The following is a 27,631-nucleotide window of genomic DNA, read 5'->3' as shown; positions in this document are numbered from 1 at the left end:
TGTTGCAGCTGATACGCTATGGCAAGGGTTGGACGGAGTCATCGGAAGTATGTTCCTTTTGTCCATAACTCTATCTTGCAATCTCATCGTTGTTGTTTGACAATGAAGCTATGACTACTGGAGGACATTACATCATGCGGGCCTTGGCAGCGTTATATGAGCACAACACAACAGCCTCAGATCTTCGAGAATATGTCAGGGAGTACATTGGTGTGCAGGTGCGCCCTCATAAAATCTACTCCTTCGGTTTATATGGCTTATTCAAATTTGGCACAGTATAATGCTGTCATTAATCAGGCCACTTCAGGCGGTAGTAACATTTATGGAATACCCTGGACTGGACCACCAAGCACGTCATTCTCCAGTGATAACCAGACTGTAGCAATAAGCGCATTGCTCAGCATAATACAGCTTGCAGACAATCAGCCATCATCGACATTGAGTGATACTCCCACATTGAGCACCATCCCTAGCCCAAGTAACGTCACAAGCCCATCCCTACTACCAAAGAAAAGCGTGACTGGAGCGATAGTCGGCGGTGTCGTCAGTGGACTAGCAGTTCTCGCAGTTATAATTGTGGGTATCTTTCTGTTGTGTAGACTACATCGTCGAAGCAAGAACGGGAGCCATTCTGTTGGGAACAACTCTTCCCCACGAATTCTCACCCCGTTCATGGCTACATCAACTGTGACCTCTTCAGAAATATCAGGAGAGCGCCATGGGAACCAGGCAAAATATGCTAGATACCCCGTAGCTGCAAGTGAAGGGGAGTCCTCTTTGTCTTCAAGAGCATTGGAGAAAGATGCAGTGCGGAGAAGGATGGATGTACAGACTGAGTTGACGACCACACTTACTCTGCCAAATCCACTGCAGACGGAAAACAGAGAGAATATGCCGACGGAGGAGTTGCTGAGGTTGCTCAATGAACGACTGCAGCTGGGCTGATGGAATGTCTCTGAGGACGACCTACCGCCAGAGTATCATGAAGGACGGACTACATAGAAAGTGCTGTGCATCTACAGAGACTTGATATCCGATACTCTACCACAAATACCCTCTATTACAATCGAGTTTCTGTCATTGGGAAGTCCTTATATGTTCCCCCCAGAATCTTCACTATGATGGTTTTAACCAAGCGTAAGCATCATATTAATTTATCATTTGCTCAGGAACAATAGCAAATATGTATTCAGTATCGACTACAATGCCATAGAATCCATGAACAAGCTGAAAGCAAGGAATAATAATTAGCGTACCTTCTCGACGAACTTATCCAGTGTCAAGAACACAAAGGCAGACGGTCATATATGGGCTACGCAAAGTACGTTAATCCCTGCTGAAGCTATCAAAAGAGAAAAACCAACCTAACAATGGCTCTGGATGATTTTCAAGCACATCGATTCTTGCTAACACATTGTCCGTCGTTTTTTATAGCATCTCGAAATCCTTCAGAACTCATCCAGCTTTCGTCACACTGAGTATAACCCCGCCCATGTTAGGATTGTGCAAGAAGGAGAGAAGCTGTTTCCATTCCAAGCTCTTCAGTGATTCTTTAACTTTGCGAGAGGCAGAGAGAACATTCTTGAAATTTTTGGAAGTGAGGTCATACCCACGAATCAGAGGACGATTTGCATACAGATCCTAGATGCACCAAGGGGATGCAGCTATGGACCCCCTGATCAAGCCATCAACAATCATATTTTGTCAACTGTTCTGGTCCACTTCATCACTATATCTGAGGATGGTGGATTTCCTCCAGCCATGGTGCAAATAAGCGTAGGCAGTGCCAAAGTTGTGATTTTGTGTGATGAAGATTTCAAGAACCTTATCTAGTGGCATCGGCTTCGTATGTGGTAATTTGCAGGGCCATTTGTCAGGGGAGAAGTGTCTAGTTTGTATGACATGTCGAGTATGTGTGTTTGGCCTGCTTTCAATGGATTGTAGCCTCATTCAGCTATGAGCAGGGATGAACTTCCATAAAGACTCACAAGACTATGAGTGAGAAATGGAAACGGAAAGGATACATATGGTTTGCCCTGAAGTCATTCTCTCCACGCTCACTGAGGCCTGCCGAGAGGAATCGACTGTTTCAGTCCCGAAAAAAAGTGCCTACAGTGGTACAGAACCTGTCATATCATCCAATCTAGCCAACATTCCCTGCATCAACCTCAGAGTCGTCAGATTGCAGGAGAGGCTCAACGTGATTGTAGATCGCAGACCCGACCAAGTTTATTATGCTGTCCTGTGGGAAGAAAAAAACACCAAAACCATGCGGCCTGGAAGACGACCAATCGTGTCACCATCAGCCACATTGCTGAAAGATAGACGCTCAAAGGTAACGATAATATTATCGAGAGAGAACATACAAACATCAAACGCATGGCTGAATCTCCATGATAAATGTCAAAACGATCTCATATCATAGATAGAGCACTTGAGTACTCACAATATATGTGCCCTACACTGGTTCTGGGCTGTCATATACAATGAACTGTGGCATCGGGTTTGAGGTATATCTTTGGGATGTGAGTAAAAATCCTGTCTCAACGTTGTCATCCTAGGTAAGCAAGTCAATGAGACCTCCTGCATACTTGATCAGAAACTAAAGGTGAACGACGGCAGGCAAGCATACCTTGAGTGCAGGAAAACAGATGCCACTAAAAATGACGATCCAATGACTGTTGCCATGACAAAACATGTTGGGAGGGATTATCGAAAGACTCAGTTTGATGGTCAATACTTCGTGCAAAAGCAATTGAGCAGCCTCCGAGGCCAATAACTTCGAAGGTATAATGCTTGCTTTATTGGTCATCAGAGGATACAGTGAGCAATAACAAAGGGCTAACGAACCATTCTCTACCAGGAAAGCCACATTGTCATGAGGGTCTGCTTTGAGGGGCATCAAGTGCCCTCACACGGTATCATCGTCGCATGGAAATGGTAGCGCTAATTGTCTCATCAGGATTCATCCCAGGACAAGGATTCCTCCGCTGTTGTAAAAGATCCGCCAATATCAGATCTTTAGTTCCCAGTCATCCTCTCTCCCAAAATACGGAAGTGTTGTGTTGGCAGGACATGTTTCTCCATCGCGAGTCCTCTTCTGTGGAGGAAGCAAGGGTTCTTCGGGAGAACGTGTTGGTGCTGCAGTCCAACAATGATTCTCTCTATCATTGAGCGATATATCTGCAGCAAATGGGAAGCAGATTGTGACAGAAGGCGGAGGAGAGACTATACCTTATCCTGAATATAATTACTCATCCGTCTCCTCGAGTGCCACCATTAGCAGTAATTCTCCTCCATTTGTAGGGTTCGTTGTATGCGCAATGAGAAAACAAAGCTCGTGGAGGGAGATTAGAAGACATACTTTGAGCGTGTCGACGGGAGAGATCTGCTGCAATGCTTCGCCGAAGCACTAGTATCTGAGAAACATAGCCAATGTTCCTTGATGAGAAGCATTGAGGTGTATTGCGAAGTTCGAGGCTGAGCAAATCAGAGGTGTGATAGACCGCAGTTTGGTTATAATCGAGAGTTGCGTTAGTAGCATCTACAAATTTAGTGCTGCTGCAACGACACTATCTGGTTCCGTGTTTGCGAACTAGTGGGGTCTTGTCAAAGTAGCATAGACACTTTTTCTAGGGCTGTTGTGTTGGGTGGAAGATACGGGAATAAGAGTTGGACGTACCATTTCGAATGTCTTCCCCCAATATGGTGCAGCAAGAACTCTTGATAATTGGCTTCATGGGGTGAACAAGACGGGTCGATATTTGCCCAAGAGTGGCCTCACTGGCTTGAGATTTTCACGTATTTTTGCTTCACTTACTGTATGTATAAATCAGGCACTGACTGATAAACATACTGAGAAAACGTACCGTTCTCCACAAAGAAAACATTCCATCTTTAGACGCCAGAAGGAGGTTCCTGGTGCATGTGCGATCTGCAAGAAACATGCCCGAATTGATGCATAATCGCCTAATTCCATTCTTGTGGTATTTGATGCTGTATCCCATTGCGAAAAGCTGGGATGATGCAAATAGATCTGAGAGGATGGGAAGAGATGATAATACTCATAAAGACACCTTGAAGAAAGACATTTTCGGAGGAATGGCATGACCCTCTCGATGAACGAACATAGACTAGCTGGCCAGGGAAGTTGATGTTGCATTTTTTTGAGGCATGGTGCTTCTTCTGTTGGTAGAGCGAGCACCCTGTCTATCTTCGTGAATGACTATGAAGCCAGTCCGTTAGAATGCAAGTGTAAGTATGTCAGCGAAGACTATATGCATGTGCTAAGCTAGCATTTAGGAAACCAGGCCCTCCGAAAGCCTGCTTCAGACTGAGCAACATACAATTGTCGTGGGTGCGGATCGTCATCACCTTTGTGGAGCCTTGGCAGTCAATGCATATTAGACAATGGTCACAATCTGCCTTGTCCTCGCCTCCATTTGTTTCCTTATGGTCATGAATGGTTTGTACCAGTATCAAAATGGACTGTAGGTTTGTGTTAGACGGAAGATGGAAAAATTGGGATAGCCCTCACACCATCACACCAGTACCCAGCACTGGAACTCTACAATGGTGGCTCTGATTTTCTCTTGGTTGGACAGGAGCACCTCAATAAAAGATGAGCACATTATTTCCCCATCACAACCATATTCAAGCTAAAGGCAAGATAATGGCCTGCTTGACGAGTAGTCTTGGAGTTGTAGTCACCTGGTTATCACGCGTTAATCCTGCCATATAAATGAATGAAAAACAGTGCATTTTCTTCTATATGTGTCCCAGGATAAGTACAAAACTAAGCAGAGTGGAACAGATGGCATACCTAGGTTGGTGTCGGTAAGAGAGAAGCAAGGCATGAAACATGAGCCCATGAGGTCAAATAGGTGCAAATATATCGGATTGGATCACCGAGCTTTTGGCTTGCCAACCAGCGACTTCTGCCGGTGGAGTACTTAATAGCCTTCACTCATTTTGTTCCATATGGTAAACCGTGGATGGAAATTAATAAAACTCGCCGCACATTCATCCCAGCTGTAAATGCCAGAGAATGTCAAGCAATTTTGATTCACCATTCATGTAGGTATATTATGCAGCGATTCCTCTGACAGCTGGCTCTTTTGAAGGCCCTTCCAGTAGGGTTTGCTGCTCAACAGTTTTTCGCTTTTTCGCTAATAATTGAAGCTCTGCAAGCAACACAGTAGTCGTTCCTGTTCGCTGTCCTGCTAGTACTAGCCTACAGACATTGTTCGTTCCCTATGTGGGCATGCGACTTCAGTGCCTCTGTCTTCGGAAATTATTCAGATCATTCATGGCTGCATATATCAGTTTCCTCATCCCTGCATATATTCATTCTCACATCTTCCAGGAACCATCTGCGGAGGTAAATGCCAAAATAGTATTCACCGCTTTCCATTTTAAAATTCAAGGTCGTGACTAGACTCGCTATTAGCCAGTAAGTGTAATAGTCAGTGACACAATTAGGTACACAGAGGATAGGGACAGAAGGTCGGATCTGGTCGGCCTTGACAATCTGGGATATTGCACATATGCACAGGTACTGCCAATGGTTATCAAAAGATGTGATATTTACTGGGCTGAAGCTTAAGGCAGATCCTGAGTTTGAGTCGAGCATGGCAGTAGCATTGGATAGGTAAGCACCTGTTTGTTTGATGAACAAACAACAACTGACTTGCACATGTCGTGAAGAATTGCGCTACTGAATTTTGTCAGGACATTCATGAAATCCATTCCATCGATATGTACTTCCACCTTGTCAACCTGAGTAGCGACTTCATGACACTATGTCTCGCAGACACTGATCTATGGCTGGAATATTGACGGGTACACCTATCTCGATGATGTAGACGACTCACAGCTGAACCAATGCATCAAAGTTGTTTTCGCCACAAAAACCATCCTGGTCATGCGTGCACTCCTCCCATCTCTACAAATCACCACCCCTTCTCCTCCCACTCTTTTGGCTGTGTCGATGGCATGAGCGCCACCCCAATTACATTCTCATCCAGGCTGAGAACAATGATCACTTGGCGTCTGAGCTGCTCAACTTGCTTGAGCTCTACTTCCTCTTTTCCTGACCACAAGCCTTCATCCTTAAAGTATTTTCCAGATGCGGCGCCCTCTGATGTACAGACACAATAATTCTTGGCAGGCATGGTACTGCGGTATAGATCTCTCCCACTGGGAGGAGCGTGGTGGCTGTGACACAGTCCTCGCAACTGTCTTCTCTTGCCAGCACAAACATGTGAAGTCTGTTCAAACACATTGAGCAACTAGACGATGTTGGATTATGACGAGAAACTCCATTGCTATGTTCACAGATACCACCTGGGAAAGATTGGCACGGACAGTATACTTATGAGCCAATGCTACAGCTTTTCTGCCACGATGGTCACAGAGAATGGACCATCTACGAGTTCTTGATAGCACAACTGCCCCTTGATAAAAGATGTGCATAGAAAAAGGGTGCAGCACCAGTTAAGCTGTTTTTCAGGCATTTCGATGAAACACATCTTACCCATAGCTTTAGATATCGTTCAAATATCGTTATATTTATCTGTATCACATGATTCTGGATAAACATAATGATGCACTGTGATTAAATCAGACCCAATGGGCATTCAAATTTAGTCAGCTGTCGACCTCAAGTTGGATGCTGAATGTCTTCGAAAAAAAAGCCACCTATTATCCTGATGCAGCGGTTGACGATCGATGCGATTGGAATGAAATTCATGTAAATTTTTCATGTAAAAGATGTTCATGAGTTTGCTCAGCAATTCACCTCCCAGAAGCCTGAGCTTTGGGTCCCAATGTAAAGCCTGCATCCTATAACAACACAGGGAAGCTCATATATTGTGAATGGTAAAGGTATTGGTATACGAGCCGATATATGAGCTAGAAGATTGAATGATGCACATCAATGCCTGAAATGGAAAAAAGGCATAGAAAGCCCATATAAAGCTGAATTCTTAAAGGTCAGATGTCGGAATCATCGATATGTGTTAAATTGCAATTGCCCTCATAGATGGAAAGAGTATTAGTAAGCATAGAGCCCTTGAACTCAGCAAAGCTGGAGCGGTCATCCTGGTTTGTGAGGACCGTCTTGATGCTAACAGCCCCTGAAATTGTGGGTCAGATCCCATAAACAGTGGTAGAAATGCACAAACATTTGTAGTGACCATCAGTCTTGTCATCGTAGTTGAACCAAATCCAGCCACTTGCAAGGTAACGGATGTTTCCAGTTGCTTGGATGGTACAAGTCTTCGTCATCAACTAAGATGGGGGCAGTCAGGTAATAACAAATACCGGGACAGAAAAAAGCTAACGGTGATATGCCTGGTATCAGGCTACCCATAGATTTTGCGATTTTACATCAGTTTATGCAATCTACAAGCGGTACAGAGAGCTACAGTGGAGGCTTCGCGCTGGTAGCTAAATACTACATAAAGAATGAGAGCACAGCAGTACAGAACGGACTTAGAAACGACATCTCAAAGAGTCAATTCTACCAGCCATCAACATGCCAAGCTAAGCCCTACCTAAACAAGACTATTACAGTCAAATCTTGGGGACTCATCTGTATGAAGTATAAAAACCAAGAAGTTGAAGAATGGAATGAACTAGATGCCTCATCACCTCGATGAGTAGAAAGAACCTGTCAAGAAAAATTGCTAAGTCGAGAAACAGATCAGCTTTCGAGATCAACTCAGGCTAGGAAAGGAATAACCTTGGAAGAATGAATAGCCATGTTGGGTACCGAGATAACCGACCTTGATCACGCAGTGATCAACAGAATATAATCTCAGACCTGCAGCCGATTGCGATCAGTGGTTACATCCTTGAGATCCTGCGCAGACTGCAGTATTCAATACATACAGCACGCGGCAAGCCTTGCAGATGGAAGAAGGAGCACCCATGGACCAGTAGGGCACTCCTCGATGACAGGATAAACCGGCGCAGTCACGTCAAACTGAATAGAAACTACGGAATGGCACAATACTTGTAGGATAGTGACTCACCATTTGTATTAATTCCAAAGCTCGTACCATAATTACTGTAGATACGGGCTCCTATACCTAGAACACGAATCGTATAAATTAGCAGCAACTAGACGCATAACGGCAGGAAAGCATTCCCCTGCATTTGTGCTAGTAGCCTGTATAGCTACCTAATCAATCACTGGTTTTATTGCATATCCTCGACTGAAGTGAATTAAATTACCAAAGTCAACCCATAAGGGTGACTACAGTAATCTAGAAGAGTTAAGTAGGAAGTAGAGCCGTCCCCATGTTTGCGCCTTGCTAGTTAATTGAACTGCTCCATGGACAAAGGCCTCGTGCTCTCTCTCTCCGAGATTAGCGATCTAGACGTGCTGAGTCGACTTTAAGTCAAAAGACCTCATCTAGTTGAAGTAAAATAAGCCCTAGAATGCTTTAAGTTTGAACAATCGTCGAGTTCAAGGAACTCCAGAGTCTGTGTACTCTTTGCAAGTCTTGTACTTGAAGTCAGAACCTGAGCGTTCTTTGTAGAGTGATTTTGCACTCTTTGTAGACCTTGGAGTCTTTGGTTGTTTGATTATTTGAAATGTCCGCTAGAAGCTCTTCTAGACGACGTCAAAACGAGTATAACTTGCTCGACTATACCTTGCAAAACAAGTTCATAAACCCTGCTATCGTGGACTAGTGTACTTTGTGTAAAACACATCGAAAGAAGAATTGAAGTTGTTTTCAGACAAAACCCCACTAGATTATCTAAATCTAAGTACATCGTGAGTGCTTCTATCATACTCACCCTCAAACTTATATATATTGATGATAGTGTGTGTGTGTGTGATTTAGTATCTAGATTGATGATCTAGATGCTTGTTTCATTTGCACGCTGCCCGTTACTGAGCGCATCAACAGTAACGGAGCAAGTCTTGCCCTCTGGAGCAGTCATCTTGATGGTGACTTTGCTCAACTCATTGTATGACACCTTGAAGCTAATAGCTTGCCTTAGCAAATGCGCTCTGGCCTCAAAGACAGTACAACATACATGCTCGAAGAGGTATCCATAACCTCGGTAGAGATTGTCAGGGCCTCAGTGACCTCGGCTACCTCTGGAATGCCAACTTTGGCAGTGAGTGTGTCATCAATGCCAATAGTTGAAGCAGCTGGATGCCAGATCAATAAAGGAATAGTCACAAAAGGGAAACCAGAAAACATACTAGTGACGGTGTAAGAAGTATCAGTGTCGAAGCCTTGGTCAACTTTGATATCAACTTCACCCTTGGTACCAATGAGGCTGCCTGCAGTGGAGTTATGCATCTGGCAGACCGGGTCACCTGTCCATGAATCAGAATCAAGATAGAAAGAGTGAAATTTTGAACATACCGGAGAAACTGAGCTCGACAACCTCATCAGTAATGCAGACCTGTGCAGGCTTGTCGACGTACTGGAGGAATGGTCAGGCGATAGCTGTATGAGGCAAAGTGACAACAGATCTCACATCACTAGGGTTTGTAACAATGTTGCAGGAGCCATTGCCCCAGTTATCGTTGGCATGCTGCACAATGGCATCCCATCCCGGCACTATACAAATATTGTTCAACATCATAAAATATGGAAGAGAGAAATCTAACTGATGAGTTTTGGCTTCATCGACTGAGAGCTGCCCACATTGACTGGTAGCATGGCAATTGAGGCCATTGGATTCAGCATCAGCAGGATATCTACCATAGAGAGAACCGTCCCAGTTGAAAGCGAGGTAATGACCGCTGGCCTCGTCCATGGCAATGTGGGAAATATCCCTGGGAAGGATCCTGACAAGCTCGCTGAAAGGCAGAGCAGTGATGCCAGAAAGGGCAGTCAAAAGAGTAATAAACTAGAATTGGTGCATGTTAGACCAGGTGGTAGAATAGTATAGAATAGGATGGCACTCACGGCAGCAGGTGTGAACATCGTGTAGTGAAATGCAAAGGAAATTAAGAGATGGAATGAAGAGAAACAACTGAGGTTGATGATCCTCTAGACCTCATATTGACCTGCTTTTATACACGAAGCTGTTAAGAATATGGATATTCGAGTTAATACACGAGTTTATAATTACTCAATTAAAACCTGATGCAAGGATGTCTGAAAGCCGAGTTTCAACTGCCAAGAGGGATCTGTAAGGTGCTACAAAGCACAAGGCATACTTAACAAGGGCATCAGCAAGACCGATCAAAGATGCTTAGGATGCTGTTGAAGTAGACATTTGAAAAGGTGTCAAATTAGCTTAAGATTCTTAATACAAGGACTGGGGCAATATTTTCACTACTAGTAATAAATCAAGTTATTATTATTCTACAGGGTCCTTAGCATCAGCAAGAAGAAGAGAGAAACTAAGAGAAAGTACCAGTGAGCCAATGCCAAGACTGACCAAGAGCAGGCATGTGTTGACTCGTGTACAAATCGGAAAGGACCTAATATGCATAACAGAAGTGCTGTGTTCCATGTCTTTGTCACTGTTTTCACATTGTCGATTGGTTAGCCTGCTGCCCAAGGCAGTCCTACACGATGATATTGACTGTAACCAATCGGAATGGTGGATGCTAATGAGTCTACTAAAGTGCTTCAAGTTCTCACGGTGAACTCATCAAGCTTGTCTTCTCAATACAATCTGTATTTCATTATGATATCAAGCTTGTATGAAGCATCAGCTATCTCAAGCTGTGAGAGAGTTTCTATGTAAGAAGTGGCGACTTCAGTGGCCCCAATTAATATCCACTGACGTACACGTCTTCCAGGCATAAGGATTGCCAAATTTAGGCCAGGTTACATCGTACCAAGATCTGATTGTTATCATAAAGGTATGGTTCAGTCCATTGGCGCTAATCGTTGTTATGACAGACAGCACACATACACCTATAAAGGCGATACGGACCCAATATTCCTAATACCCTGTTCCGAGCTGTACCTGCGATGTCCTCATACTTAATTCAATCACCGCAGACAATTTCAAGGAGCTACCAAAATGACAGCTCGGAACACGGGAGAAAATAACAGCTACAAGTCTTTCTACGTGCATCAATGATTTTCTGTCAGAAAATATTTCAACATTGACACCAGCGATACAGCACGGCTAGTATACTTCTTGGTCTAATGCACCTCATTGTTGTTTCAGGATTTACTATCAGGTGAGCATCGTCTCATGAAAATTCTCCATTAAAAAAACCTCAAATGGTGGAACAAGTGTGTGCTCAGTGGCAAGAATATCAAGCAACCAAATCACCCGCATAGTATGAAGGCCATTTAAACCCTCCTGTAGTCCAGATTTTCCGAAGCACAAAAAGTAGTACTGAGGGAATGGTATGCTCTGGTCATAGCAACATGGCCAACTGATGTTTCATCACAATTATCCAAGGATATCCGAGTCAACATTCCACTCATGGCAATACAACACAGCCATTTGTCTGAATCACAGGCCTGTCATGGAGATTGTGCCATCTAAAGCCACACAAAGGTCAGCTTCCAATGCATAGATACCAGATCATATCCTTGCAACGATGGCGCCTTACCAAGATTCTTCCCGCTGATGGATTCTGGACAACATAACTCCCGCTCTGCAGAAGAGCAGCTGAAACCCAGTCTCTCATCCCCATATTCAGTGAGCTAATACCTCTCCAGGATGTGGTAAAGTCTGTAATCTGGAGTGGAGGAAGCAAGTACCAGTAAAGATGTTTGTGTTGGAGCTATGTTACGGTTATTCTTTTCTTTTTCTTTTCCTTTTCTTTTCTTACGTATTCACGCTTACTCTATGCTGCGATTTCGATCGGACGTTACTGCGGCACTATCTTTAGCCTACGTAACGTGTATTTAAGTAGAGCCTCAGCTGGTCTAAACCCCAGCTTCGGCTAAGGTTTAATCTACCTAATTCAAAGCTCCCTGTTTCGTGACTATCTGTCCCGTTGACTTGCGTCGCCTTTGACTTGCTGAGTGTTGCCTACCGAAGTGCGAGTAGCGACCTTAGTACGATCTAAGTCGATTAGAGTTAGTGGCTAACATTTAGCCGAAGCTCGCTCTACGTTGCTCAGCGTCACTTCCGAGAAAGAGCGCTGCCCAACTTCTTTACGAGAAATTACCCCGCTTGACCAGAGAGGTCATCGCCTACGTTCGTGTGGACAACCCGGTGCTTGTCAACGTACAGCGAGTGGACCAACGGAAAAGCACTCACCGTCACCATTCATCCGATACACTACTTCGTCGCACTAGCCTTGTGGCTAATACCCCCTCGGCTACTCCTTCTGTTGTTAGTAACTCGGTTAATTGTTGAATCAATCCTTTACGACGACCTACTTCTCGCAGTCTTTCTGACTGTTTACTTAACCTTCCTCCTAATCGCGCTTGGAATACCGGCAGTGTTGCTAGCAAGCTTGCTGGCCGCCCTGTACTCGTTATATCCTCGCCTCGTTTAGGACCACGTATCCTAACACGAAACCCTTTGTACTCGCCCTCCAGCTTGCATCGCTATTGACAATCATCTTGTTAATAGTAACAAGCTCCCCTGATTCCAACGAGTGTGAAATCTTGTTAATGAACGGTTCTAATTACGAAACCGACCTTAGCCTGATCATCGCGCTCTTAATCGTTCTCACCATTCTTGCGGTATACCAGCTTGCATGGTCAATCGTCGACCTACGCCAAGGATAGATCCCTATACGGATGCCCTGGTCCGACGCCATTCCAGCAATCTTCGTAACTTTTATCGCCTTTTTCTTGTCCATTTCTTTATATTACACACTCCGCTGCTGTCGGCAACAGAGAAGGGTTCGACCTCAGCTTCCCTTCCACTACGTGCCCAGCGCACCCGCATACCCCCCGCAGGTGATAGATATCCCCGCGGCCTCACAGCAGACCCTACCAATCCCAGAAACCCCTCGGCTAGAGCTACACTCTCTCTATGGAGAGTCCCTCTACGGATCGTCGCGACCCAGCTCGCGATCCTCAGAGTCGAGCACCGACTCCTACAGAAGCGCCACCGCCGAGTCAACCGACTCCCTCGACATCACCGATACCAGGGGCGTACTCCTCGACAGAGGAGACTCGCCCCTACCAGGTCTCTTCGACCAGTCTCCAGTCGAAGGCGAGTCAAGCCCCGACGGAGGCCGAAGACAAGACACCAGGCATCTGGTCGCGCGCGAAGAAAGCCCTGATACCGAGTTCGAAGGGGACGAGCTCACCGAGTGGGAAAGAACCCGCCTCGACGACATCCTCGACGACCTCTACCCGAATACGGAGGAGGATGCAACCTATTCCGGAGACAACTGGTCCGGAAGGTCGTCCACAAAGTGGGTCGAAGCCCAGTGGGGAGACTCCGACCTCGGAGCAGAGCGGAGAAGGTTTATACAGAGGCAAAAGGATGACTACGACGCCGATGCAGGAGAGCTTGGCCTCGGAGCCTCCGCAGCTTCCACCAGTACAACTTACCCACAGTCTCTTCCAAGGGCCTGGCCAACCAATCGAGGCCCCCCCATCGGTTGGCACCCCAGCACCAGTTGGGTCTATGCCGACAACGGGGAAGAGACTCCTGTGGCCGGAGAGCAAACCGGACCTGAGTCCGACACGATCGCTGCAGGGCCTGAGGCCCCAGCGCTCTCTACCCCCGTCACCGCGCACGAGCAGGAGGGTGGGGAGCTTTGGGGCGAGTTCCCAGACCTCGACAACGAGGAACTTGGAACAGTTACCGCAGCCGAGCGACGCGCCGGAGTCTCCGATTGGGAGGCGTCAGTCTCGTCGCGAGCCTTCGCGGACCCCGTCCCCCTCGCCCAGCGGCCATGGCCGCTCCTTTATCACACGTACGTCGAGTCCCTCCGACTCACTCGAGCTGCCAGGGAATCCCCAGAGGTCCAGGCCCGAATGGACAGAGGCCGAGCGCACGATGCACGCATCCGACGTGCTGAAGAGGACGCCCTCTACGGACCCGACGGCTTCTGGGACCTACCCGTTGAGCCCGACGCCACTCCCACCGAAATCGATAACCGGGTACGAGCCGCTGCCGTTCGCTACTCCGGATACGCCCGGAGGGCAGGAGCAGACCTCGAGGCCAGAGCCCGAGCGTGGAGAGTCTATCAGGAGGAGATCTCCAACGAGGACTCCGACATCGGGAGGTGGAAGCGAAACAAAGAAATTGACCGAATCGCCCGAGAGAGGAAGAAGGCAGAGGATGCCCAGTCGGCCCCCAAACCAGGCCCTGGAACCGACGGTAATGGCGGCGGTGAAGCAGGTCCTACTTCAGGGGCCGGTGCCTAGACCGGGTATCTTCGAATTATTACCTTGGCACGGGCTATATGAGATCATGATGGAAGATATGGAGAGAGACCCGCAGTGGCTCTTCTCCGAGGCGGGCGAAGATTATCGCCACGCGAAGCAAATGGGGGATGTATATCTGATGAAGAACATCCTCGAAGTAGAGACCTGGCACCGGGCGGCGATCGTCTGGAACCTGGTCAACCCCAACGTACCACAGCGGGGATGCGAACCGTACAGGAGGCCTCAACCGATGCCTCACCCTACGGATCCCTCGGACTTCTTCCCCGAAGGGTTCTTCGGTGGGGCAGGAGAGGACGACGACGACATGGACGACCCAGGTGCGGGGCCGTCCCGCCTCGATAAGGGGAAGGGGTCTACGGTACCCCCATTCCCACCAAAACAGCCGCCATATCCGGACCCCGCGGGGTATCCACCCCCGGGGGCAAATCGAAATCTACGGTCGGTATCGCGACCACCTAAACCGCCGGTGCCGCCGCACGTACCGTCCCCCCCGGACCCAATTCCTCCCTGGCAACTTGCGCCAGGGGCCGTCAACAATCCCTGGAATGATGTCAAACCCAAGTTAGTAACTCAGCCTGAGTACTTTACTGGGGTTTCCTCAGACATCACACGCTTCTTACACCACTGCGAAGTCTACTTCGCGGTGTTTCCCATGTATTACTCTATGAACGACCAGGGACACAACCCCTACCGCATTACGTTCGCTCAAGGATATCTACGAGGGGACGCGCAACAATGGTGGGTCGACCAGTACTACCGGTACCGGGACCCGCAAGGTCATTGGAGGTTCCCCACCTGGGCGGAGTTCTCCGAGGACCTCAAGCGCGAGTTCCGCGAAGTAGCGGAGTTGACCATATGGAAAGCGGAGTGGAAAAAGATCCGACAGTCGGACTTCAAGTCCGCAGTCGAGTTCTTTGCCAAGTTTGAGCGACTGGCCCACAAATGCGAGGAGTTCGGAGACGAGAAACAGATGTTCGAAGCGGTCGAAGCGGCGATAAGGCCAACGGTGCGGAATACGGTTATGCATGGGGACAACGAGCGCCCCACAACCTACGCACAATGGAAGGCGCGAGTCCTAAGGATCGACGCCAACTACAGGTACGGAATAGCCCAGGGACTGGGCAGTAAGTCCTCCTCGAACCAAGGTGGTTCGGGTCGAGGCAATCAATCGAAAGGAAGCGGGTCGGGTGCCGGAGGCGATAAGAAGGACGCCACGGGAACCACGTACGGTGGAGCAGGGCAGCCAATGGAGATCGACAAGCTGCGGTCCGACAAGCGGTGCTTTAAGTGTGGGAACACGGGGTGGAGCCCCAAGCACAAATGCCCTGACGACAAGTCCAAGTGGCTTCCCGTCAAACTCCCACCACGCAAAAAGCCCAACGTCGCCCGCCTTCGCCAGTTGCTCGAAGAAGCCGTCAAAGAAGAAAACGGGAAGGAGACGAAGATTGAAGAAGTCAAGGAGGAGAAGAAGTCGTCAAAAGACGAGCCGGCGTCGAAGTAAGCGATTCGACGGCGTCGGCAAAGGACTCAGTTTCCATTGGTGCGCACTCATGTAATACTAGTCGGACTTATACTACGTATGTAGGGACTCCGTATGAACAATATACCAACTTTTTCGCCGCGTTACCAGTCGAGGAAACTGAAAGTGAAGAATCGCAAAACACCGATGGCGTAGGAGGGGATTACCGCCTCCTGGCGCGGTCTGCGCTTGGAACCGAACCCCTAGGGGCCGTCCGAGCTCAGGAACCCCCGGCGCACCGCACAGGGAAAGCCCCTCGAGGGCAGAGCCCCCTAGGTAGCGTCTCGACTGCACCCTTGACGAAGGGAGGTCAGCCCGGAGAGGGAGAAAGGACGTCAGCCCAGCCCGCTGGGCCTGCGTCTTCGTCTGTGGAGGCGTCTGTTCCAGCGGGAAGCGTCGGAAAAGCAGCTGAGGCCGGGAACTCGAGGGACCACCTGCCCCTAGTAGCCAAGGGACACCCAACGGCAAACAGTGCAGACCCCTCGGGGGAGCCAATATGTGTGCCCCCGCGAAGGGCAACCCGAAGTACCGCCGGGTCTAGGAAGAGCAGTAAGTCTAGGACCGCAGTGGAGGTTACAACGCCGAGCACAAACGCCCGAGGCCAGGGCCGAAGAAAGGGCAGAGCGCCCTCCTCCACCACCTCGAATACCAAAGGCGCCCAAGTGCCGCCTCTGGACCTTTCTCGTCCAGGTGACCAAATGCCACTTCGAGGGAAGAACCCTTCGGTTCTATTGGAAGAAGTAGAAGACGAAGAAGCACATCTACGGTCCGATATACCAGTAGTAACTCCCCGAAGACCGACGTCTCCCGCCATGTCCCTCGCCGCCAATGCCAACGACAAGAAGGTGTTCGCGGAAATGTACTACGAGCCACATGGGATTCTGTGGACCCGTCGGGCCCTACGAATTGCGCGAGGGGACGCGGCGGCGCGCGCCGTCCTTAATGGATGGGTACACCCCCGCCGACGCGAAGAGGTGACCGATCAACTGTGTCATCAGCTGGAAGAACAGACCGAGACAGCCGCTCAATCTAGGGAAAAGTGGCAGTGGATGGAGGACTTGCAGAAACCACCCATGTATATACGAGGGAGGAAGGGGCGCAACGTTTCAATAAAGGTGCAGTTGGAAACTCTAGACACGAGGCAGACCCATGCCGTGAACGCCCTGGTCGACAGCGGGGCCACCGGTAGCTCAATTGACCGGGCCTGGGCCCAGGCTCACGACCTTAATCTAAAGAAGGCGGCCCGGCCCGTCCCGGTTTACAATGCCGACGGCACCCGCAACAAGGGCGGAGACATTACAGAGTATGCCGAAGTACGGCTACGAATAGGGGACCATGTGGAACGGATCGAACTAGCCGTAGTCGATCTAGGCTCCACACCCTTATTCTTAGGGCACGACTGGTTGCAACGTCATAATCCGCTAATTGATTGGGACACCGGAGCGGTCACTTTGGCCCGATGTACGTGCCGAAAAATTCCCTTTTCCCTCCCTGACACCGACCCCTCGGCGCGATGGGATGAGTACGAAGAAGGAGACACTATCTTAGTGGTCGACTTTGAAGAAGCCTTCCACGTACGAGCTATGGGGACCAGAGCTAACGAGCTAGCCGCCCAAGCTAACGCTAAAAAGGACGCCAAGTCGTTTGAAGAAATAGTACCCGAGGAGTATCGGGACTTCAAGGATATCTTCGACAAAGAAAACTTTGACGAATTACCCCCGCGTAAACCCTGGGACCACGCCATCGAGCTCATCCTTAACGCTAATGCCAACCTTGACTGCAAAGTCTACCCACTCAATCCGGCCGAACAAGAAGAGCTGGACAAGTTCCTGGACGAAAACTTAACCACTGGGCGCATTCAGGCCTCGAAGTCTCCGATGGCCTCTCCATTCTTCTTCGTAAAGAAAAAGGATGGAAAGTTGCGACCTGTCCAGGACTACCGAAAGCTTAATGAGATGACCATCAAGAACCGTTATCCATTACCGCTTATCGGGGAACTCATGGACCGGCTGAAGAAGGCTAAGTACTTCACTAAGCTGGACGTCCGGTGGGGGTACAATAATGTACGGATCAAGAAAGGAGACGAGTGGAAGGCCGCCTTCCGAACCAATCGCGGCCTCTACGAACCTCTCGTCATGTTTTTCGGGCTCACCAACTCCCCGGCCACCTTCCAGTGGATGATGAATGACATCTTTAAAGATCTCATCACCGCTGGGGAGGTATCGGTATATCTGGACGACATCCTTATTGCCTCCAAGACCAAGACGGAGCATAAGAGGATTGTACGAAAGGTCCTCCAGATATTACGGGAGAACAACTTGTTCCTTAAAGCCGAGAAATGTGAGTTCGAGGTGGAAGAGACTGAGTATTTGGGAGTTATCATCAGCGAGGGAAAGATTCGCATGGACCCTATCAAGATCGCGGGCCTCCTAGATTGGCCAGTTCCCCAGAGGAAGCAAGAGTTACAGTCCTTCCTCGGATTCTGCAACTTTTATCGACGATTCATCCGTGACTATAGCAAGCACGTTCGACCACTGACCATGCTTACCGGAAAGCAGGAGTGGAAGTGGGGGGAGGCTCAGCAGAAGGCATTCGAGAAGCTTAAAGAGTTATTCCGTGAAGACGTGGTGTTGGCCATTCCCCTCGACCAAGGACGATTCCGAGTAGAGGCAGACTCGAGTGAGGGAGCGGTAGGAGCCGTGCTTTCCCAATGGCAGGATGAGAAATGGCGTCCAGTCGCGTTTCTGTCCAAAGCTCTTTCAATTACGGAGCGCAATTATGAGATCTACGACAAGGAACTGCTCGCCATTATGATCGCCCTTGACGAATGGCGCCAGTACCTCATGGGCGCCCGAGAGGACTTCGAGATTTGGACGGATCATTCCAATCTCCAGTACTTCCGCAAGCCCCAGAAGCTTAACCGGCGACAGGCCCGTTGGGTAACTGAGTTAGCAGAGTACCAGTTTAGCCTCCACCATAAACCCGGGGCCCAAAATCGTAAAGCCGATCTCCTATCAAGAAGGGCAGACCACAACCAGGGGAAGGAAGACAATCGGGACGTTGTAGTCCTCAAGGCGGAGCATTTTAGAGCCTTGATAATGCCGACTACGGAAGACTTACATGAAAAGATCAAAACGGCTACACATGATGCTCGCCGCTGGGACAGAGGCGTCGCGGACTCCCTCAATCATGAAAAGGGGATATCCCGCGAACAAGACCTTCTATGGTACGATGGGCGCATCTATGTGCCCATGGATCGGGACCTCAGAGGGCAGATCATCGCCCTCAAGCATGACCACGTTACGGCAGGACACCCAGGAATTGAGAAGACCAAAGAGTTGGTACTTCGCGACTACTGGTGGCCACGAATGCGCCGGGACGTAGAAGCCTATGTGAAGGGATGCGAGGTCTGCCAGCGAACCAAGGCAGATCGTCGCCCGAAGCGGGCCCCTCTGCATCCAAACGAGATACCTACACGACCGTGGACCCATATCTCGGTCGACATGATCACTAAACTCCCCGACTCCAAGGGATATGATTCCATTCTCGTTATCGTCGACCGTTTCTCGAAAGCCATCATCCCTATTGCTTGTACCGAGGAACTCACTTCCCTCGGATTTGCAAAGATCCTAAGAGACTACGTCTATGTGCCCTACGGCGTAATGCCCGAGAAAGTGATCTCCGACCGAGGCCCGGTCTTTGTGTCCAAGTTCATGAAAGAGTTCTACCGACTACTCCATGTCGAAGGAAATCCTTCAACGGCATATCATCCACAGACAGACGGCCAAACCGAACGGGTCAACCAAGAGATCGAAAAGTATCTCAAGATGTTCGTCAACGACAGGCAAGATGATTGGAGCGAATGGTTGCCGTTAGCAGCCTTCACCCACAACAATCGCCAACACTCAGCGACGGGATACTCCCCCTACCGAATTATCTTTGGAAGGGACGGAGAGGTTATCAAGAGTCCTCAACGAACCGCAACCGTTCCAGCAGCAGGGAAACTAGTGGAGGAGATAGGAAAAGCGCAAAGCGAGGCTAGGAAATCGCTAGAAAAGGCGGCAGAGTCCATGAAAAAGGCCTACGACAAACAGAAGAACGTCGCGGTGGAGTACCAAGTAGGGGACAAGGTGTGGCTTGATTCGACCAACCTTCACCTCCCTAGGCCGACCAAGAAGCTTGGGGATCGACGTGTTGGCCCCTTCGCCATTGTAGCCAAGAAGGGGGCCTCCGCGTATGAGCTAAAGCTGCCAATAAAATGGAAAATCCACAATCGCTTCAATGAAGCGCTCTTAACCCCGTATGTCGCTCCAGCATTCCCAAATCAACCACGACCCGAGAGACCCCCGCCAGAGTTAATCGATGATGAAGAAGAGTATGAGATCGAAGAAATAGTGGAACAGCGGGACAAAATCGTAGGCCGCGGACGGACTCGCCGCACCATCACCGAATATCTAGTAAAGTGGAGAGGATACCCGCGGGAGGAGAACTCCTGGGTCAAGCGCTCAGACATGGCCAACGCGGAGGAGCTGGTAAACGAATACGAAGCCCATCTCCACCGGATTCATTGGGAGGTCAACAGGTATGGACGCACGGTGGGAAAAGAAGACAAAATACCCCCAGACACAAAAAAACCCTACGATGACCCAGGGAGCCCATGCGTCACCAACATAATCACAGTACCCTCTTCCCAATGCTCGGCGATAGCCCATTCTGAAGAGATCGACGGAACAATCGCTAATCTTCCAACTCCCTCTGAGGCGGAAGAGTATTGGAAACAGACATTCAAGCCAGAACGGGAAGCAGCCTTCCTGGAAGGCAAGTGGCCTACAGTTACGGCAGAAGAAGCAGACGGGGTACCGGTCGTGGAAGAAACCCCCGACCATGAGGATTCCGAACTCGACCTCAGAAACCTACAAAAAGTCTATGAAAATTGGGACTTCGACTCAGAAGATGGGGACAACGATGAAGAAGACGACCTTTCGTTCTACTCTGAATCCAAAAACTCTACCTCAGGGGGAAGCAACGAAAACTCTACGGAGTCATTCGAAACGGATGACTTTTAGAGACCAACATACGGTGTAGAAGGGGATTTCCACCGCTTACTCATAAGCATTGAACCCTTAGGGATCGCGGATCCCGACAGACAGTCGAGGCCTAACCGGCGCAAGGTGGCTCAGGATTTATAGGAACCTGAGTCCAGGGGGAGAGAGGGTCAGAGGCCGAACGCAACGAGTGGCTTTTCATGGCGTAGCGGAGGTCCAATCGATCCTGTTTTAAAGCAGAAGGGAGCCCCTCGACTCGCTTGTGTGGAAGGAAGGAGATATATTCTCATTCGGGACGAATGAGTCTTAAGGAGGGGGTAATGTTACGGTTATTCTTTTCTTTTTCTTTTCCTTTTCTTTTCTTACGTATTCACGCTTACTCTATGCTGCGATTTCGATCGGACGTTACTGCGGCACTATCTTTAGCCTACGTAACGTGTATTTAAGTAGAGCCTCAGCTGGTCTAAACCCCAGCTTCGGCTAAGGTTTAATCTACCTAATTCAAAGCTCCCTGTTTCGTGACTATCTGTCCCGTTGACTTGCGTCGCCTTTGACTTGCTGAGTGTTGCCTACCGAAGTGCGAGTAGCGACCTTAGTACGATCTAAGTCGATTAGAGTTAGTGGCTAACAAGCTAAGATCTACGAGACGACACTTCGGCAACACAGGACGATCAATTAATGATGAAAGATAGAGGAATGATCTTCCATTGACCAGAGATTCCCATTCATCTGAAACCTTCATTCCTCGTAGTCTCCACCATCAGCAGCAGCAACAGCATTCGTTTGTTTCTTCAGTTGGCTACATGCTCCACCAAGATACGGTACTTGTGTAGATCAGCAGGCATACCTTGAGCGCTCTTATAATAGGAACCGGATGCAACCCTGCTAGAATGTGATAAATATAGCAGATGTTCTTGGCTAAGGAACCGCTGATGGGTTTTGCACAGCGTGGAGCTGAGGAATATCAGAGGCTGTGATGGACACCGGTTTGATCATCATGGAGAATTGCGTCTACAAAGCAGGTGCTGTTGTAATGAAGGTATCTGGTTCTGAAAAGATGGTTCTTTTTGCATTTAATCCTGCTGGCAGCATCCTCATCAGCAGAATATCAAGATTTTCCTATTACCATGCTGTTAAGTGGAAGGCATGAGGATACAAGTGCAGCATACATTTCAAATGCCTTATCTCAATCCAGAGGGACAAATCTTCTCAATAGTTGGTTTCATGGGTGTGAGAGAGACGGTCGCTGGCTAAAAATATCCTCATCAGCCTGTGGTCTTCTGATCAGAATGGATAACAGCCGATGCTTGCCTTATTCATTCACTGCATACAGCACAATCAGGCATTGCAGCTCATGAATATAACGAGGAAATGTACTGCCTCCATTTCGACATGTTATCACCACAACCTGATCCCTTTCCATCGGCAATTGATGTTGCGTCCCAGTACAAAACATTTTGCCGAAGGCGAACAAGTTCCAGAAGCGAGCATACGAGTAAGGGCCTTACAGGCCCTACTGTGTGAGCCATTCGGTAAAATACCAGTTGAGGAAGACTGTACTCACCTGCTACATTAGTTTTATGCAGTCATGTCCTTGATGTAGAGTTCCATTGTTTCACGGGTCAACGGCATTTCTCCGATAGTCTATGCGACTTGGTGGATGGCACCAATATGCCCAGCAGTCCTCGCATCTGTTCACATTATTCAGGAAAATTTGTTCTATGCATCACCAATATGGACTAATTATACCACAGAAGCCGTGTTTAGCTGGAATCTGGAAAGTCCTCGCACCATTACAAAACTACCTCAAACTGGAACTCTGTAACGGGCATCTTGGGTTTACTCTTGAGTGGTAAACTGTAGATGGCGGCCATAAAATAAGATAAACCACAGAATTTCACAGTGCAAGACTCATGCCAGTCAACAGCATATAACGGCCAGTTCAGTTTCATGGTCAAGATTGTTGGTCTGGTTGTTATACGTGTTGAGCCGGTATCCTCGAAACATGTACATCAAGTGAAAATAAATAAAACCAGAAATGCATTTCGTCTATCTCTAAGGAAATGTGAGCAAGAAAGCAAGCAGAAAGGAACAGACAATATGCCTAGTTCAAAGTGTCAGAGCAATGCTGGAGAAGCAAGCCAGGACTGGAAAGAAAGGGCTGACCAAGGCAAACAAGTTCAAATACATCAGATCGGATTACCGAATTCTTTTACTTTTAACCACCATCGCTGCACTTGCTGTCATGACCTTGCTGTGTTTTCTCCTTTCTTCTCACCCTCTATGCCTCTTGGATTTTTCTATGTTATACCTGTCTCTCTACTCTGTCTCATGGCAGCAGTCTAGGTCCAATCATCGGTAGCGACAATCTGCTGCATCGGCCCATAAGCCTGCGAGTCTCGGATGTTCATGAACATGACTTGTTTGACGATACTGCCTTTCCTTGTCTCTGATATTTCTCTATCCTGCCAAGTCAGACTTTCCCCTTTGTACAGTGCTGGTCACTAAAATTACAGGCATGTAAACAGTTCCACATATACACCATGATTACACGGCATATGGACAAACACATCAAAACTCAACATCCTCTCCAATGAATACCTGTATGCCCTCAATGATGCCAATCTTGAGCAGCACACATGCTGGCTCAGCTCGCAGACACTCCTCTGATGCGGACGAGTGAGGCGAGCTTCACTGGATTGCCTGTATCTGATATCAAATTGTTCCCAGGAAGCTGACACAGCTGGATACTTACCGTATCACAGAAGTCACGGTATTCACAGGAGTGAGGAGATCCAGAGTCTGAAGCGAGTATCACAGTGGCATTCGATGGGTAAGTGCCCATTGATTTGATGAACAACGGCTAACTTACTCATGTCACAGAGAATTACACCCCTGCATTCGGACTGACAAAGGCACAAAATCCACTCCATAGACATCGACCTCCACCCGGTCAACACAACAGGCGATGACATATTCCTACGCCTCGAGATATCTAAAACGCCGATCTATGGGAAGGCGTACCTACCTCAATGATATAATATCATTTCTCTAGCTGTTCTAATTCTCACTTGTTCATCGCTTCCCCACACTTCAAAATTCAAGTCATCCCAGCTGCATAAACCATGGCCTAAGTCCTTGGTCATAAGATATCTTCATTAACTGGATGCAGTGGATTATGATGAAGAGTTCGGGAGAATTGCCTTTGGCTCAGGATTCGGAGACATTACGATCATTCAGTTGTAGTCAGAATATGTGTGTCTTCCTGGTTTAGAAGTTCCATGCTATTTTGACTAAGGATATATTGGAGTTATTGGTACGAGCCATCGGAATCAACTGGCTCTGAACCTGTTACATACCGGTACTTTCCCTTCCTTTACCATTTACCACCATGTCGACGTACTAGATATAAATGAGTCACTCTTTTTGTTCCCTCCCATGCTCAAACTTCAACAGGATAGAACTTGAGAGCATCATGGAAGGTGTCTTCGTGATGTATGGAGCTGCCAGTAATAAGTATGGCTACTGTGAAAGTTCGAGGGAATGAGAAACCTTCAATCTCTATGCTCATCAGTTCTTGTAAGTATAAAATGCTAAAATACTTTACCAGCATCACTTTAAATGCAGATCCTACTCCAATGAGGGATACAACAATGGCAGGAGCCACTACAGAATCAATACTGGAAGATTCGAAGGAGACAGCATCTTCTGGGTATGGGTACCAGTCTCATATATAACGCAAGTTTCCGTCACCATGGAATGGACAGTACCATATCTAGCAGGTTTTCCATCATCTCATCTTTGGAAAGTTCCAGTCAGACGCTAATTTATCCTTTGATAAGGTCTGGATCGCTTATGAGTGGGTAATCAATCACATCAAGGAGTACCAGCGACTGCTACCAACTATTTGTATGATGGTTCTGCAACACAAACGTACGCATCCCAGCATGTCTAGACGTGTTCTCATAGACAGTTTTGCATCATCCTCTTACACTGAAGTGGAGTCATTGGAGATATCGTGTCGAAACCAACCGACGAGCATGCCAATGATTCAGAACATATGGATACACGATAGTATGCTTGCCGCGACATTGGTTTTGACTTCAGGCCTGTGTAACAGTGTCTGGTATCATTTTCATCTTGTTCAGATTCTGCATATCCCCTGGCGCTGAACTCGATGTGATCCAGTGCCGTGATTCGAATCCTGTCTTCTTGGCAATTTGTCTTGTCTTTCACTCGGCATTCCCATCATCTTCCAAACCCATGAAATTACTGCCTGTCCTTCTCATGTGAATGCTGCTGGGGCTCTCTATAGCGTCGGGTGATGCAGCCCGGCGGTTGGACCTTGGGAAATTCGATTGATACAATGATTTATGTGTGTGCCATTTTGTTAGAGCTGTTCTAACCACCGTTAGCATCGATCAGGCTCCCAGTGATACACATCTGCCAGGTGGCGGTCATTCGCTGATGGAAGCTCACCTTATTAATCTCAACCTTAGCGCACTTTGTGCGAGTAATCAATGCGAATGGCGGATCTTGCTCAGTCTTTTCCTAGTTGTACTAAGCATAGTGTTCCAATATCTGTTCACACACCACTAGTAGGGAGGCAGCTCTACAGAATTCTTACTACTGCAAAATGCCTTTCAGGTTAAGGATCAAGAATCCTTTTAATGCACCATGTACTATGAGAATTCTACTTATATCCCATGTACCGGCCTTAAGTCTGAAAATCATCTGCAAAGTCTTTCTGTGGCTTTTTCTTCAGTTATTTTATCCATATGGGTTGTTGTTGCAGAGCGCTTTTGCTTGACCATTACCATGGTTAGTGCATAAGTTTGTTTGCCTCAGGAGTGGTGAGTCAGGCCTGGGAATCATGTCTTGGTGGTTACTATGGAGCATCATAAATTCTACTAGTGCGGATTGCCACAACAGCATAATGTAATGTCCAGAACAGGCATTCACCATGTGGACATTGCTATGGATTGCTACCATTGATGCCTTGTTTTGCATTGCCGCTACTTGATCTCCATGTACTTTGTTGCTTTGATTGCCATCTTCTATCCATCTTGTTCTTCTTTCACTCAGATTATCTTCCATGTCTAGTGAAATGCGACCTCTCCACCTTGCATGGATGCTAGTTGCGCCTTATATAACCTTAGTTTCTGCACAGGACCTCACGCCATTTACATCCTGGAAAGTGAATTACTCTTCTCTGGTTGACAAGGGCAAATGATAATACAGGAACTAGAACCCTAACATCGCATCGTCTAAGGATGACCGCATTAGCATTGCGAGTGCGGCTCTTGAAAAGGCAGTTAGCATGCTCCAGCCTAATGGGAAATTCGGCGGTGCATTCATTCACTCCATATCCAGCATTGAGCCTTTTATTTAAGTATCCTCAGATTCCACACATGCAACTTCCAGCAGGCTTTACGCACAAATGGCTGAATTTGATAGATTGACGAACCAAACCAAGTACAAGGAAACATTAAAACAGGGTTTTGCACTGGCAAAGTTGGATAATTCTGAATTTTTGAACAAGATATCAGTATGTTCTAAGTATACTAAGCTATGGATCGCTGCTGACCGACACTTGATTTAGCGTTAGTTCTGTTTCCTACAAACACTTTTCGAATCACTGACAACACCACTATGGATATGGATGATAGCTAAACTATGGGCTGTGAATTATTTTATCTGATGATACTCTTCTGTTCTTCATCTTCCATAGGCATTATGGATATGCTGCAGCTCGGGCTTACATCACTTATCAAGACCCAGACTTCCTCGATTTTTCTGTGACTTTGTGGACTTCTGCAAGGTGTTATATGATATCTAAGGAACAAGCTGTGTCAGGAAACACAGATGTTAAGCAATTCAATCTCAGTACCTCATGTCCAGGTGGTGAGTGTTATCAATGGCTACAGCTGATATGTTTACTGATCCCAGTTGACAGCAACGTCTTTAGCGGGTGGCACCTATTGGGTGAGTCATGATCTACATCAATGTTTAATTGATCCATTAAGGAACTAGAGCATTGATTCCAATGAGCCAAAACTCGCTGGTCTAGCTGCTGGGTTCAGTTTCTTTTCCTTACCTTCGCTTCATAATTAACGCTATGAAATCAGCTCCTTTCTTGTGTAAGATTCATCACCTTCCTGGATTCATGCTTGCCTGATTGCCATAAAGCATGTCAGCTCTGTTGGCGGAAGCAACATCCAATCAGACATATCTCGATGCTGTCATCGAGTCAGCTAATTTTGTGCAGTTGCATCTTCTCAATCCGTCTAATATCGTAGTCGATTCTATATCATTGAAATCAAATAATTCTTGCTCCATAGACCCGACACTGGTCTCATGCAATTCTGGAATCTTCATTGAAGGACTGGTTGTCCTAGCGGATATTACTCATAATACTTCAACTGAATCCTTGTATGTGCCAATAGATTCTGAGTGTCCACATACTGAATCATGTCTTGTGCTAGGTTGCGCAGCACTATCGCTACAATCGCTAGATGGCAAGGAGAGGGTGGAGTCATAACCAGTATGTGTTTTGTCTGCAACTTCATCTCTGGATCTTATCGTTGTTATCTAATGATGAAGCTATGACCACTGGAGGGCATTACATTGTACGGGCCCTGGCAGCGTTATATGAGTGCAACACAACAGCCTCAGATCTTCGAATATATATTAGGGAATACATTGGTGTGCAGGTATGCCCATCATAAATTCTAATCCTGTGAACTGTGGTTTAGATAGCT

General features: G+C 47.7%; 6 protein-coding genes across 6 annotated transcripts; 3 read left to right on the top strand and 3 right to left on the bottom strand.

Annotated features, from left to right (window-relative positions):
* Nucleotides 1–3,013: 3,013 nt before the first annotated feature.
* EV420DRAFT_1487807 (uncharacterized protein) lies at nt 3,014–4,631 on the bottom strand (the record flags this gene model as incomplete). The annotated part of the gene is made up of 8 exons (XM_060470567.1): nt 3,014–3,183; nt 3,365–3,419; nt 3,683–3,722; nt 3,821–3,843; nt 3,870–4,016; nt 4,129–4,205; nt 4,347–4,488; nt 4,548–4,631. The coding sequence occupies 8 exons, from the start codon at nt 4,629–4,631 to the stop codon at nt 3,014–3,016; spliced, it is 738 nt and encodes a 245-aa protein (XP_060322114.1).
* Nucleotides 4,632–5,308: 677 nt separating this feature from the next.
* EV420DRAFT_1487806 (uncharacterized protein) lies at nt 5,309–5,998 on the top strand (the record flags this gene model as incomplete). Its single annotated transcript, XM_060470566.1, has 5 exons — nt 5,309–5,380; nt 5,427–5,452; nt 5,555–5,650; nt 5,707–5,725; nt 5,813–5,998. 5 exons carry the CDS (start codon nt 5,309–5,311, stop codon nt 5,996–5,998), a joined length of 399 nt encoding a protein of 132 aa, XP_060322113.1.
* A 995-nt stretch (nt 5,999–6,993) lies between these two features.
* Nucleotides 6,994–7,287, bottom strand: EV420DRAFT_1674065 (uncharacterized protein; the record flags this gene model as incomplete). Its single annotated transcript, XM_060479130.1, has 2 exons — nt 6,994–7,136; nt 7,185–7,287. The coding sequence occupies 2 exons, from the start codon at nt 7,285–7,287 to the stop codon at nt 6,994–6,996; spliced, it is 246 nt and encodes an 81-aa protein (XP_060322112.1).
* A 1,333-nt stretch (nt 7,288–8,620) lies between these two features.
* Nucleotides 8,621–10,045, bottom strand: EV420DRAFT_1674056 (uncharacterized protein; the record flags this gene model as incomplete). The annotated part of the gene is made up of 7 exons (XM_060479129.1): nt 9,939–10,045; nt 9,675–9,879; nt 9,505–9,587; nt 9,390–9,450; nt 9,224–9,340; nt 9,052–9,169; nt 8,621–8,660 (listed from the first exon to the last, which is right to left on the bottom strand). The coding sequence occupies exons 1-7, from the start codon at nt 9,954–9,956 to the stop codon at nt 8,621–8,623; spliced, it is 642 nt and encodes a 213-aa protein (XP_060322111.1). The 5' UTR covers nt 9,957–10,045.
* Nucleotides 10,046–25,977: 15,932 nt separating this feature from the next.
* Nucleotides 25,978–26,903, top strand: EV420DRAFT_1281477 (uncharacterized protein; the record flags this gene model as incomplete). Its single annotated transcript, XM_060468260.1, has 5 exons — nt 25,978–26,067; nt 26,119–26,218; nt 26,273–26,429; nt 26,602–26,774; nt 26,827–26,903. The coding sequence occupies 5 exons, from the start codon at nt 25,978–25,980 to the stop codon at nt 26,901–26,903; spliced, it is 597 nt and encodes a 198-aa protein (XP_060322110.1).
* Nucleotides 26,904–27,060: 157 nt separating this feature from the next.
* Nucleotides 27,061–27,306, top strand: EV420DRAFT_1227377 (uncharacterized protein; the record flags this gene model as incomplete). The annotated part of the gene is made up of 1 exon (XM_060466516.1): nt 27,061–27,306. A coding segment is annotated over one exon (246 nt), but the record flags the coding sequence as incomplete, so codon positions are not given.
* Nucleotides 27,307–27,631: the final 325 nt, after the last annotated feature.

This window comes from Desarmillaria tabescens (genome assembly GCF_030435595.1).
Source record: "Desarmillaria tabescens strain CCBAS 213 chromosome Unknown EV420scaffold_138, whole genome shotgun sequence".
In the NCBI taxonomy this organism is placed as follows: Eukaryota; Fungi; Basidiomycota; class Agaricomycetes; order Agaricales; family Physalacriaceae; genus Desarmillaria; species Desarmillaria tabescens.
This window is presented reverse-complemented; position numbering and strand designations above follow the sequence as displayed.